The sequence below is a fragment of the Pelodiscus sinensis genome, chromosome 1 (genome assembly GCF_049634645.1).
Source record: "Pelodiscus sinensis isolate JC-2024 chromosome 1, ASM4963464v1, whole genome shotgun sequence".
Classification (NCBI taxonomy): Eukaryota; Metazoa; Chordata; order Testudines; family Trionychidae; genus Pelodiscus; species Pelodiscus sinensis.
Window position 1 is genome coordinate 185,718,962 of NC_134711.1, and position 15,049 is coordinate 185,734,010.

At 43.7% G+C, this 15,049-nt stretch overlaps 1 protein-coding gene across 2 annotated transcripts in view; it reads left to right on the plus strand.

The window, feature by feature from the left end:
• MORC3 (MORC family CW-type zinc finger 3) overlaps nt 1-11,066 on the plus strand; it is a 69,246-nt gene extending 58,180 nt beyond the window's left edge. For both annotated transcript variants that reach the window (XM_075911648.1, XM_075911658.1), the window contains 2 exons: nt 459-622; nt 8,867-11,066. In XM_075911648.1, coding sequence (XP_075767763.1) covers nt 459-622; nt 8,867-9,020 — 318 coding nt within the window. In that variant the 3' untranslated portion in view covers nt 9,021-11,066. The remainder of the gene's footprint in view (nt 1-458; nt 623-8,866) is intronic.
• Nucleotides 11,067-15,049: the final 3,983 nt, after the last annotated feature.

Here is a 15,049-nt window from a genome sequence, read left to right on the forward strand (position 1 = left end):
TGTTAATACTGAAGTAGTTTTGTTTTGAACTGAAAGATTTTTTACAAAACTTTTAACTGTAATTTTAACCCCTGAGACTGCAAACATTTGTGTACAGTCATGTTGGTTTCAAGCAGATGAGTAGTCACATTAATGTAAATCTGATATTCATATGAAGAATTATGTGCCTGCTTAAGTTTTTGCAGGATCAGAGCTTTAACTTTTAATATTTTCCTGTAGTATTTTTGTAAAATACAGAGGATACCCAACCAGTAATAACATTTTAAAAAACAATTTAGTTCTGCTGCAGTAGATTACAATTATAATGTCAGATGAGTTTTTTAAAGGTTCAGTGTACTTTTTAATCTAATCACTTGATTTATATAGAAGACAATGATTTAACTCATCTTGTTTCCAAATTACTCCACCTTGATTTCAGAAGTATACAATTAACTTACTTTGATTTTTACCTATCTCAGATTGAACTGCTGGAAATGGAAAAAGCTCAAATTGGTTTTCAGTGCGAAGAGCTTAAAAGAGAAGTTGCGCAGTTAAAAGCTACAATTCCTCAAGTTGTTGCATGTTCAAATAATTCTACAACAAGTAACATTGAAGATCCTGTCAGTTATTCTGATGAAGAAAGGTATCGCTTTTCTTTCTTTTAGACCAGAAACTTTCCTGGAATAATCTATGGGGTTTGTATAAGATTGTGTAATCTTTTGTGGGTCTTTGAATCTTCACTGTCCCTTTCATTCCCCATTAATATTCACCCTTTATCTTCCAGAAATATTTCAGATTAGTTTATGTATATGTCCAGATTGCAAGTGCTAAATCCAAATGTCTGGTTTCTCTGAAAACCTGTAAACAATATTCCTCTTCATCCAAGTAGAACAATGGCTTTTTATTACAGCTGACAGCTTGCTTACCATTTACACAGCACACTGGCATTGTCCTTTTTTGAGGAGCTACTTCATATGCATATTAGCACATGTTTGCACTACAAAATTAAATCAACATGAGTTAGGTTGACCTATAGCCACTGTAGTAAATAGACTGTTCATGTTTAAATAACCCTCCTTGTGCCAGTGATATGCATCCTTACCAGTCTAGGGATGTGAAAGGTCAACCAGTTACCTACTAAGCATCACCTTTATTGGGTAATGCTTATGGGTAAATGGTTAACCAGTGGGCCTAGCTGGACTGGAGCAGTCCCCCATCCGTGTCGTGCCACAGGTTGCTCCAGCCTGGTGAGGCCAAGTGCACTGTGCACAGGGATCTTTTCCACTCTGGCCTACGTAGCCCCCACCCATGGCATTGTGGGCTCAGCCTGGCCTGGCCATAGCAGCCTACAGCACAGCAGGCCCAGTGCCACGCTGGGAGTGTGTGGGGTGGAAGGGAGGGACTGCTCCAAGGTTGGCCAGTTAATCCTAGAATTCACATTTAAAATGATTAACAACATCTTTACACCAGGTGCACTTGCATTGATTTTTAAATGAGGGTCTTTCAGGGAGCTGACAGCCAGAGCCTTGCCAGCCACGCGGATCACTGGTGCAGGGCTGACAGCCCAAGCAATGAGCCCTTCTGCAGGTCTGACTGGGAGCCCAACTGCTCTGGGGCTGATGGGAATCAGCTAGTCGAGGCAGGGCTGGGTCTGATGATGGTTTGATCCCCATGACACTAGCCTAGCCAGCATGAGGGCAGGGCGCATGGTTGTTTGCCAGCCAGTGGGTTTGGGGCTGATGGCACTGGCTCTCCATAGGTGAAGGGCAGGGCTGGGGCTGATGATGGCCAGCCAGTGATTCACCCTGCATGGGGGTGACGGGGCTGGAAATTAGTGAATAGCATGCCCCAGGCTGGGGCTGATGGCTTTTGCTGGCTGTCCCTGCATAGGGCAGCATGGCTGGGGCTGAGAGCATTGTCTGATCACAGGTAGTGATCTTGGGGATAGGCAGACATAAACAGAGGGTGGGCCACATGATTGGCCCTCCTTCACCTCAGTGGGCTGCAGCAGCACTCAGTGAGGTTCCACCTGCAGCCCATAGGCACTCTATCTGCCTCCTCCCCCATGCATCTCACATGCACTAGGGAACCAGAGCCCAGCCCTGCCCTTCCCTGCTCCTTCTCCTCCTCCCCATCATCTTCGGAGTGCCATGAATCACCTGTTCTCCTTCCAGAGCTGTCCCTGTGGGTGCTCCACTCAGGGTCAAGGTGCTTCCCTGCACCTTTGATTGGAGATTTTCTCAGCAGTGTCTCTTCTCTCTCCCTCCCTCCCCCCGGCCGTCTGCACGCTTTGTCTGCCTGATGAGCTGTCAGATAAGTAATACGTGCACGGTCCGGGCTCCTCAGTTCTTTCTCTACCGTCCCTGGCCAGAGATGGAGTTTACAGCAGTCAAACTGCCCACCTCAGACATAGTTTGTTATACATACTTATATAGCTACTTAGTTTCATTTAACATACAGTTAGTTATCTTTCTTTCTGCTTTTAAAAAAAACCCTCCATTTCAACATGCCGGGCTCCCCTGGTTTCAAGAGGTGTTCCTCTTGTAAAGAAGCCATCCCTGTGTCTGGCCACTCTGTGTGTCAGATGTTTGGGGAAGTCCCATGTCACTGGAAGCACTCACTGTCAAATTGAAAGTGCAGACTCAGAAGGACAGAGAGCTGCGTCTGAAGCTGTCACTGCTCCAGGACTTGCTCAAAGGCTGTGCATTGGACCCTGGATAAAACACTGCAGAGTCTCAGCAAAAGACCTGCTTCCTGCGCTTCTCGAAGCAGAGGGAAGAAGCACAGACTTTCAGTCTCTTCAGTGTTAGCCACTCCGCCGCTGAGCACTTTTGTCTTTGCGGGCACCTCTGGTTCCCCAGCCACTGTACAAGGTGCTGAGGCAAAGGGCTTTCAGTTGCCTGCCTCTCTGAATGCACCCTCAGTTTCCTCAGTGACCTTGGAGCTGACCTTAAGTGTGCAGCAGCCTATTTAAACAGCAGAAGTGGCACTTCCCTTTGATCCTGCCACTCTGCTTGAGCTTTAAGTTAGGGAGGCTGCCTGCCTGCTCAGCAGTGCAGCACAAACTGCTCTGACTCAAACGGCACCAACAACTTCCACAGTCCAATCATCTGCTCTCCTCAGCACGGCACCACAGTCTCTCTGCACCAGAACACGCTGCAGTTTGGCTCTGTTTAGCACCAGTTTCACAGTGCAGTTGATAACGTGGTCCTCTCCTCTTCTGGAGGGGGGATTTTTCACCAAAGCCACAAGCACAATGCTGCCAGTCTCCTGCGACCCCTCCCCAACTTTCCAGTGGGGAGGAAGATTTGGAAAATAGATCTTTCTCCACTCTATTACCCACTTGAGTATAGGGACCCACGCAGACAAAATACACCTCCCACACAGTACCTGTGATATGTTCACCCCTGGATGATGACACCAATACCATTCCCTGGCTACTGCTGTACTGGGGTAACTGGGAACACCACAGAGCATGGCATAGTAATCATCCTGCTACACGGAGGCAAGTCCACAACCCTCCCCCACCAACCCTTCAAGTACAGGTGGACTCTAATGTTGAATCCCTACTGGACATGCAAACAGACATTGCGGGGGATAATTCACCTATGGCACCCCCTTCACCCCAACAAGCCAAACTGCCCACCACATCTATGGATGAACTCTTTCCACTTTCAGGACCTCTTAAAAAGAGTGGTAGATGGACCTCAGTATTGCTTTGGAGCAGGGTTTCCCAACCTCTGGGTCGCCATTACATTTCAAAAGGGTCACCAAGTGTCTCCATGGGTGGCTCTGCCCACTCTTCTCCCTCCCCCCCCATTTTTTAATTGCCTTGGGGTCACCAAGTCTTCCTGAATTGTAAAAATGAGTCCCCATCTGGAAAAGGTTGGAAATGGCTGCTTTGTAGGAAATCTTGGATAACCAACATGAGCTCACAGATATATTGCAAGTCACTGCTACCTCCAAAATAGCACTCCCCATTATTGCAGCCATGCTGCAGCCTGCACAAACTATATGGCAGATTCCTGCCTCCTTCACACCCACAAGCAAGCGCATGGACCAGAAGTACTTTGTTCACTCTAAGGACACTGAATTCCTCTACACACATCCTGTTCCCAACTCAGTAATAGTTGAAGCAGCTAACCAGAAGAACAAGCAACACCAACAGTTCGAGACCACTTCATCCATCAAAGATAATAGAAGGATGGTGGCATTTGGGCAGAAAGTATACTCCTCCTCCACCTTGCAATTCAGGGTTGCCAATTATGTGGCGCTATTAGCAAAATATGACCACCGAAACTACTCCAAAATACAAACTTGTATTGATGACATGCCTAAAGACAGGAAACAACAATTGCAGGCACTGGTCTCTGAAGGCCAACTAATATCCTGCACAGCACTTCAAGCCACACTAGATATTGCAGACACAGCTGCCAGGTCCATAGCCACAGCAGGCGTCATGCGTCATGCGTCCTGGCTCTCATCTTCCTCCTTCCCAAGGAAAATCCACACTGCAATAGAGGATCTTCTATTTGATGGGCACAAGCTCTTTGCTGCTAACACCAGTGAGGTCCTCCACTCCGTGAAGGACTCTTGAGCAACCCTGAGATCCTTAGGCATACAAACACCTATGCCAAAGAAAACACAATACAAGTATCAGACATTCCAATGACAATACCCTTATTACTCACACCAAGCACAGCATGGACAATATGATACTCATTACCCGCCACCTTCTGGGGTGACCCAACCCACCACCTCCAATAAGCAAATTTTGAAGCATCAGTCAAGAGCATTGAAAACAATCTACTCTCTCCAGTGCTGCTAGTGACCAACCCATCCTTCACCTTCCATCTACAACCATTCTTCCATAACTGGGAAGCTATCACTTCAGATGGCTAGGTTGTGGAGATCATTGTCGGGATGAACCATCCCATTCATATCTCCACCCCACCCCTCAACCACCACCTCCTCCCGTCTCTCTTCAGGGACCCCTCACATGCTATTACTCTATTCAGAGGTGCAATGCCTTATCCACCTTGGAGCCATGGAGCCAGTGCCTACTCACCACAGGGGGAAAGTTTTATTCACGTTATTTCTTGACAGAAAAGAAAAATGTGAGATGGAGACCTATTCTAGACTTCTGGGGTTTGAACAAATATGTACAAAAACAAAAATTCAGGATGGACACTTTTTTCCACAGTAATCCCAGCACTGGCACAGGGAGATTGGTCTTTCCAAAGTAAAGGACAGTGTATTGATAGTGGTCATTCTCAAGTGTAAATCTGAGGAAGCGTCTGTGCCAGGTGGATAGTAACAAAAAAAACTCTTGGAAGTTGAGAGCTGAAAACCAAAGTGCCACGAGTGCTTTCAAAGCTCCTGGCAGTGGTAACAGCATATTTAAGGAATCAGAACCTGATAATCTTATGTCTTGACGGTTGCCTGTTGAAGTCTCCAACCCATTCTCATGCTCTTCATGCAACATCAGTGATGATGCAGTGCTTCCAAAAGTTGGGCCTACAAATAAACAGACAAGTCACCTGCGCAAAAAATCCACTTAATAGTCCTTTCTGAACTCCATTACTAGTCAAGCCTCACTGCCAGAGGAAAGATTCAGAGCAGTCTGCAGTCTCGTATACACACCATTCGCATAGAGGCCATCAAACTCTGGAATTTGATGCTTCAAACACATCACCATATCTGCCACATACCTACCCGGTATCCAAAACACCATTGTGGACAAACTCAGTTGTTGCTTCCCCATACAACACTAGTGGGAGTTGGACAATTACGTTCTACATGCCGTTTTTCAAAGCTGGGGGTTTCCCCAACTTGACCTATTCACAACAGCCCAGAACAAAAAGTGCTCAGAGTTCTATTCCAGAGCAGATCTGGGATCCCACTTCAGGAGGGATGCCTTTTCGCTACCATGAACCAACACGTTTTTTTATGCCTTCCCACCTGTACCCATACTCAACAGGGTAATACAGAAGATCAGAACAGACAATTCACATGTCATCTTAATAGCACTGACATTGCCCAGGCAACTATGGTATTTCTTCCTGACACGAATGTCGACCAATCCCCCTCCCAGTTCAGTCCAATCTCCTATCTCAAATGCAACGGCCAGATTCTTTACCCCAACATACTGTCTCCACCTCAGAGTCTGGATACTCAATGGTTTTCTCATGAAGTGTGCTAATGAACCAGTACAGGGAGTCCTTCTGCACAGCAGGACACTAACCACATGCACTACCTACCTCCAAAAATGGAAGGAGGTATGCTGCTTGGTATATGCAAAAACATACCTCCCCAACCTCCGTACCTCTCCACTCAGTCCTTGATTATTTACTGGAACTTAAATCCACAGGCCCCTCTACTAACACTTTTAAGGTCCATCTCGCTGCCATCACCACATTGCACACACAGGTAAATAATGCCACTGTTTTTGCACATCCAATCACCAAAAGACTTATGAAGGGCATCCAGGCATTATACCCATATACCAGACCACCAACATGTCCCTGGGATCTACATCTTCTCTTTAATGCACTCATGCACAAACTTTTTGAGCCTTTGACCACGTGCTTTCTCCTTATACCTCTCCGTGAAAACAGCTTTCCTGGTTGCAGTCATCTCTGCCAGTAGGGTGGGAGAACTTGGAGCTCTCATGGCATATACCACCTTCTTTCAAGATAGTCATGCTTCACGTGCTCCCTAAATTTCTACCCCAAGTACATTCTTTCTTCCATCTACACGAACCCCTTCACTTACCGACATTCTTCCCGAAACTACACGCCAATACTTTTGAGTCTGACATGCACACACCAGACGTGCCAGGGCACTATAATTCTATTTAAATGGAATTAAACCATTCAGAAGGACTCCTAAGGTTTTTGTCCCCATGATCTCATGAAAATGCCATCTCCAAGCAGAGATCTATATCAGTGGTGGCCAATCCATTAAATGAAGAGAGCGTAAACAGCAGTGGAAAAAATGTGAAGAGCTGCATTAGAATTTTGTTTTGAGCAATTTTTATTGAGGGGGAAAAAAAGGAAGAGCTCCCTACCAGCCCCACAGAGTTGTTGAGGGGGGAAAAAAGGATGCTGCCCCTTTAAAAGACAAGACTTTTTGGCCACATCGGGCTCCTGTTGGCTGCCGCCATCTTGGTGACACCATTTTGAATTGCCGCACTGGACGGCTCCCCTACCCCAGTGAGCACAGGTAGCTGGGGACCATTTCTAGGAGTGCAGGGGCAGCTTCACAAGCTGCACTTTAAGGAGGGAAGAGCTGCGTGCAGCTCGCGAGCCGTGGGTTGGCCACCCCTGATCTAAATGGATAGCTAACTGCATACGCTTGTGCTACCAGCTCAAACAAGTCTAGCCTCCTGTCTCTATCAGAGCGCATTCTACATGTTCAGTTTCCACGTTTACAGCCTTCCTGTGCAGCTTTCACCCTTGTCGACATATGCAAGGCAGCTACATGAGCATAAAATCTCACGTCTGCACGACACTATGTCCTCTTACAGGACACTGCAGTTGACACTAGATTGGGCAGAGCTGTTTTGTGTGCAGCCTTCTAGCCTCATCCGAAGCCCCTACTGTCTTCAGGGACACTGAAGGTGCGTCCCCACAGCAGGAGGTCGACAGGAGCAAATGCTCCTGTCGACTTCCCTTACTCCTCGTGAGGTACTGGTGCCCTCAAAGCTTGATATAGTGATGAATCTCTGGCATGATAAGTATAGATATGGCCCTAGTGTTAGGTTTGAGCTGTAGCTCTGTCTTGCTGCATCATTTGTGATCACTCCTCCATCCACCAGCATTTCCTTTGATCCTAACATCCATCTTTAATATACTTGTTACTCCCTGGAAGGATTTACAAATACTTTAATTTGTTGCATTAATCTGGGACACCGGCAGTAGCTGATGTCCGTGCTCCTATCTGAAAAAAAATGCAGGCAGAAAGGAGAGATCTAAAAAGAATGAGCTGGAACTAACTTTGACCAGCAAGTTGGAATGGGTGGAAAAAACGAACAGAGAAAAGAAAGCAAAACTAAGAGAAGGAATGAAGGGGAAATAAACAGAAGGAAAGTAAGAAAGAGGCAGAAGCAGGGAAGAAACTGTAGCGTAAAAGATGGCTAAAGTGTATTTTTACACACTAATTTATTTTTAAAGTAACTCTTGGACAAATTCCTCTTTCTAGCTGGTATATTTTCCCCTCTGTCCTTCTGTAGAGGTGGCTTTTGGTGTGCACCTCACATAGGGGCCACATGTGCCTAGCCCTATCATGTTTCGGCATGTACTTCCAATTTTTAATGCTTTGGAATTGTCATGAGAAACCAAAATGGATATCTGAGGTATCTGGGTCAGTACTTGGATTTGTACTGCCTAAATAAACAGTCTTTCACCTTGTTTCAAAAGAGCCTCTTTTGTGGTGATGTAACTGGAACCAAGTTCTGCCCTTAGTGTTGTGGTTATTTTTTTTAATGGAATGAGCAGGTAATCCTTGAGCAACAGTTCTTGAGCTGAAACTTTGGGGGAAAAACTGGTCTGGCTGTGGCCTTGTCTTGAGCTACTTGATAGGTAACTTTAAATTTCATCTTATATTGGCTGATATTCTTCTTTGCCTTAAAGTTTCTGCACATCTGAGTGTTAGTCAGATTGTTCATAAAATTCAATACAAAATGTTATGGACTGTATTAGGGATGTGAATGTGTAACTGATTGGCCAAGAGCTCTGCGGAGACAGTGACTAGGAGCCTGCTTAGGGTTAAACCTAATGTTTAATTGGTTAACTGACTCGAGGGATGTAAAATCCCCTTTATCTCAAGAGTTATCTGCACTGTATCTAAAATCTTTCCTAATGTGATCAATGTTATCTTCCTACAGCCTGAAACTGCGATCCCTCCGAGTTAACGTTGGACAGCTACTGGGTATAATTATGCCTGATCTAGATTTACAGCAAGTAAATTATGATGTTGATGTAGTTGATGAAATTTTAGGACAAGTTGTGGAACAAATGCATGAAATCACCAGTACTTAATACCCTTTATTTAAGACATTAAGAATCTTCCACTGTATTGTATGGTTTATAAATTGTAAAGACTGGTTTTGTTTTTATGTTAGAGTAACTTGGATATAAAAAGTATCTTAAATTCAGTGTGAAATACATACTACGGTGCATTCAGGTGTCACACATGCTGTGGGTACTTTATCACGTACTTCCTCCTTAAAGGAACAGTCAACATTGACAGGCTGTGGATGTACCTAATTTATTACAAATTTGTTTTAAAATATAAATGTTTGTAATTAAACTTGCAAATATTTTCTATTTTGGATTCTTAATTTTTACAGAGCTTTTCACTTTGCTTTTAATTTTTGTATTCTCAGTGATCCATAAATGTATAGTTTGCCCAAAACAAAGGCAACTAAACTTACCCTCTCTGATCCCCTTCTTCCCCCACACTCCTTGAACAAATCGCAATATTTTAAAATCAGTATTCTGCTTGCAAACAGTAAAACAGGAATTTTTTTGTGAGTTTGTCTTGACTTATGATAAAATATAGACGATACGTGAAACTTCTGTGCTATTGTTCCTGGTAGCAATATGGGGTTTTTTGTACCATAAGGGTCTGTTCTTCACAAGTGCTAATACCAGTAATTCTCAGCTAATCTAGTGAGAATGGCAGATGCTCATACTGCTGTAGTACTAACTACGAGATAGTTTTGTTATGTGCTGTGTGAATTTATTCATAGGACTGCCAATGCACTTCAGTGCTGACCAGAAATACTACCCCTTTGAGTAAAGACTGATAGTGCTAAATTGTATAGTGGTTGTATGCTGTGGGCAAATATGTAATAGGGACTTCAGATATGTCCTCAAAACAAACAACCGATCCTCAGAAATTGAAGTAGTGCAATATTGATTAGGGATGAAAAATCACGTTTAATTAGTTAACTGGTTAAACATTGTTCAACTGGTTAACCACTTATACGGGGGCGCATAGGGGGCCACTGCAGCGGACACAAACCCCAGTTCTAGACTTTTTGAAATAACACTACTGTAATCTGTCTCCTACTTTCATTTCCCATGAAAATACCAATAATGCAGCATGCTGTGAGTACAATAGGGTGTACTCGGTGTTGGAGGAATTACGCAATTAAAAGGGTATTTAAGCTAAAGATGCTTTCAAAAGCAAATAACCTTCCTGATGGTGTTAATGACCGATGAATTTATTAAAACTGAAAACTTAACTCAAATTTAAACATACTCCTGTTTTGCAGATACAATAGAATTGTGCATGAGAATCAGAAAAAGACTAGAAATAAAAGGACTAGCCTGGTTTTTTTGCTCATAAAAATATGCAAAATTGAAAACCACAAATAGTAAATTAAAGTGTTGAGGAGAAATATGGGGATGGTAAGTTCCTTCCAACCATATTTTTTCCCCAGCCAGCAGAGGTGTTCTCTCATTCAACTAATCAAAACAAAAACTGTTTTAATTAAAATCTTTAAAACAATCATGAATACACCCCTTTAATATTAGAAACATATTAATGTGAAACATCAAAATACCAACATATTTTTTTTGGCTTAAGCAACCTTACTGTCTTGTTTAAATTAAGTTGCATTCCCTTCGTTGCTAGTCTTTTTAGCCTAAGAGTATCTTGAGTACCTGATCTAGTATTATGCTACTAGAGATAATGAAATATTATTGTGTTTCTAATGGATACATTTAATGTTTAATTTTGAATACGTAACTGAAATATGAAAATGTTCATATACCTAAGTCATTTTTGATAAACTGGTGTGCAATTTTTCATTTTGTCTATCATTATTTATTTTCTAAGTGTTTTGTCCAGTTACTTCTGTAGTTGAATTTATTATACATGACTGGTAAAATATAATGTCTATATTGAAAAGTAAAAATTTATACTGTACATTTAAATTTTGAGGAACAGCGGGTAAATGAGAGTAAGTTTACTTGTTAAAGTAAATAGATGTATTTTTTGTAAAAAGCACGTTCTGGTTTTGTCAGATCAAAACTTTTAACTGGTCAATAAAAAATAATTTTGTTTTAAATAACATACTTAATAGTGCTCTCTGGCTTTATTTTAACATTCACCATTATAGAAATGTCATCTACTTTACCATGTAGTCTTTCAGAAGAATGTCAAATTGATTTTTCTGTAATCCATGCTAAAAGTGTAGTTGTCACTCTTTAGCGGTGGGACCACATATAGATGGCTTGACTCTACTTCCATGATGAGACCTGATTTTTTAAATTGTATTTATTTTAAGTTCCAGTCTTTGAATATGAAATCAAGCCTCCAGTAGTCCCAGGTTCAATATCCGATTCCCTAAACAAGGGTGGTGTTGGTGCTTTCACAGTTCAAGGCAACTGCATCTGATTTTCCCCCTCTATGAATCTAGCAAAGGGTACCTGTTCTAAGATCCCAGCTAGCTCCTCAGCTTATCAGGGCTTTCTTCCTCCTGACCAGGTTATTTCCAGGCTGCACAGTTCATTGCCTGTACTGTGAATTATCCAGCAAGTCAGACTGCCTAAACAATCCTGTTTTTTTGCTTTTCTCATCTAGAACTGTAAACAGTGTATGTACCACAATTAAGTTACCACACAGCTCTTTCTAAGCAAACATGTTTATTCTTAAGGTAAAAGAATTACAGGAAAAAACCATAGGGTTTTTATTGTTTTATGTACACTAAACTTACTAGAGATCACACCCCATCTCCCAAAAGGTCTCTGGTCTTAAGTCCTTTCAACACTTTCCTGAGAAATGAGGCCCTCTGGTTGGATAGAATGTCCTGTTAGCTGGATCAGAACGATGGTCCCATATTAATTTTGGATAGAATGTCCTGTTAGCTGGATCAGAACGATGGTCCCATATTAATTTAACTCAAACTACTTACGTTCTCGCATTTTGGGGGAGGAAGGTGTCCTGGAGAGTCCAGTTTGCACAAGTAAAGGCAAGACTCTTCCAGAGAGCTAGCACTGACAGTGTTACAACAGAAATGAATTTGCCTAGCCCAACCCCACTCCACCCTTCAACACCTCTTAATTCCTGGAGGACAGTGATCTCCCATCCTACATTGAATTGCATATGTTCCTTAGGCTACCACTGATGCATAAAATTAATGTTTATCCAGAGTATCACAGGAAACTCCCCAATCTATTATAGGTACATTTGGTTATCCTGTCTATAACTACTATACCGCAAACAGACCTGATCCAACCCAGGAATGAAAATGTAAGATCCCAATGTCCAGCATTCCACTGCTGTCCCCCAAAAGCTTGTGTAACCTAAGGGCAATGTGCTATGCCTCCCTATAAGGCAGGGCTACTCAACTTTGGAAGCCCTGAAGCCACAATGATACAGTGCATGCTGAGGGCTGCAACTTAAGTGTGGTTGCATATACATGCAAATAGCTTTTCACACTGATGGGCATGAATACAAAGATTGTTTTAAGCCGTAGCGCCGGACACAAACGTGGCCAGTTTGAGCCAGTCTGCACCTCTCAGGCTCTGCCCACAAGGCTGAGCGGCTAACCCTTCCCACAATGCCCTGGCACTCCCACACCACCTTCGGGGGTGGGGGGGAGTGAGGAGGAAGGGAGCTAGAAATGCTGATGCCCTGTACCCATCTGTTTCAGCCAGCCCATCCATCTGCATCTTTCAATGCTCACACCTCCTGGGAGATACCTTGCCCTTGTGGAAGTCGTTCCCAGTGTAGGCCATGTTCAAAGGATCCCACCTGCGGGCTGTATGCTGTGCATAAACCCAAACCCCACCATGGGCCGCAAATGAATGGGCTGTGGGCCACATGTTGAATAGCCGTGGTGAAAGGGGTGGTCTACATGAAGGATACCAGTATGCTTCATCTCCCTGCCCACAAATACCAGTATCACCACGAGTGCTGAAGTGGAATAGGTCTCTGCTGTGCACTGAAATATAACTGTCATGGGGTGGGAAAATATACATAGAACCAGGGCTTGCCAAGCTGCGGTGAGCCCTGCTCGCCAGCCACGCTGTCCGGCATTCTGTGCATGTGCAGATCACCCAGACCCAGCTCTTCCAGGTTGTAATCATCTTGCCACGGGCAAGTAGATCACATAGATTGTCGAGCCCTGCATATAATTCTAGTTTAAGAGCCCTGAAGCACTTGTTACACTATTTTGCAATGTGAAATCATTGTTTGGATGTGCTAATACAGTGTTTCTCAACCTTCTTTTTATAAAGTACCCCCTTTAAAAAAAAAAAAATTAGAAGTACCCCCCGTACCGACAGTTTTCAGACGCAATGGTAGAAAAAAGTGACTTTTTTAAACAACTTAATTGTAGCTGGGTGAGCAATGAAATTTTTGGCTGTAAAAATTACAAAAATAACAGCACTGTAAAACTTAAAACAAAAATTCAGTTCTCTAGATGTTATTGTTGAAGTACCCCCAGACGTCTCTCAAGTACCCCTAAGGGTACTCATACCACTGGTTGAGAAACACTGTGCTAATAAACTTTGCTATATTTTTACAAATGTTTAGTTTAGCAAAATGCATAGAAGACTTTCCCTCTTTACCCAAACAGAAGATTTCTTGCTGTTCAAGTGCCAAAAAAGACAGAATGTTAAGTTTATTTAACTTGCTTTTGTAGAAAACAATTGTCATTTTTCAAGGTGTAACTTTGCCTCTATCAGGTTGGGTATCTCAGAGCATTACTATTTGAGCTATAAAGCTGTGCCTCTCAACCTCTCCAGACTACTGTAACCCTTTGAGGAGTCTGATCTGTCTTGCTTACTCCCAAGTTACACATCACTTAAAAACTTCTTACAAAATCAGTCATAATTTAAAAGTGTCATAGCATACTATTGCTGAAAAATTGCTTAATATAAAATAGTATTGTCCCTATTTTACAAAGAGGTAGAGGGGTACAGCACCAAATCTCAACTTTATTTCTGGAATGCCAGTTCAGTTTCCAAAATTTTGTTAAGCTCCCTTATCACAGCATGTAGCTAATTAATTACCACACAATATGTGGCTTTATCTGATACACACCCCATCCAGTGCAATAGATTTTCTTCTCCGCATTCTTACATAAAACAATCTGCCCCTTTGCCAAGACACACTATAAAATCCTGGGGTAGCCAGGCATCTGTGGCCCCACAAAGTTGAGACACCTTGTCGACCTCCTCCTGGCCCTAGTGAAAGCTGACATGTACCACACCAGGAGAAGGATGCTGAACAAAGGGGTGTTCTGTGACTGTGGGGCCTATTTCTGCTTCTTCCTACACTCACATCGGGGCAGAGTTCTTCTGGGCAGTGTCCAGTTGCTCCCTGGATAGCTTCAAGGAGCAGTGGGTGCTGTCTAAGGTTCTCTGCTTGGTGTCTCCATCTGGCTCCGTTGTTTTGAACCTATGACCTGCACTCCTGATCCCTTTATTCATTGTTTGTCCCCCATAATCAATGGAATCCTGGGTCCAGTGGACCTTCCTGCAAGGCTCGGAGAGGGGCTTTTAGAAGTGAACTGGGCTTGTGCCTGCCCACGTCCTTGGATTCAAATAGTGACTCAGAAGAGGGAATGGCTGCTGCTCTGCCTATTTATACCCCCCTTCTGTTCTTGTCACCACCAGTTGGAGCTCTCCCTGCCTTCCCCTTCCCTAACACAAAGTGGATGCTGGGCTCTGGTCAGGACTGTTGACTATGCTGTTAAAAGACTAGTCAGTAGCAAGATGGGGCTAAGGTGGGCTGAAGCTACTGGTATGTTTCAGCTTTCCCCTGGCATATGTGGGGCTGGGAGGCAAGGAAGCTGTGTGCCCCGTCTCCCTGAGTACTGGCTCTGCAGCTGCCATTGGCTGGGAATCACCACTATGGGAGTTCCAGGCAGCAACCTTAGATAAGTGCCCCCTGCAACCCACCAGCATCGCAGCCCCACTAGGCTGGGAGGGGGGTGGAATGGGGGGCGGGGCAAAGGGAACAGAGCGTGCTATTAGAGAGTTGCCATGGCAACCCTACAGCCCTACCCAGCCCTGGCTGTGGGCTCCGCGGGCGCTGCCCAGCAGGTGGC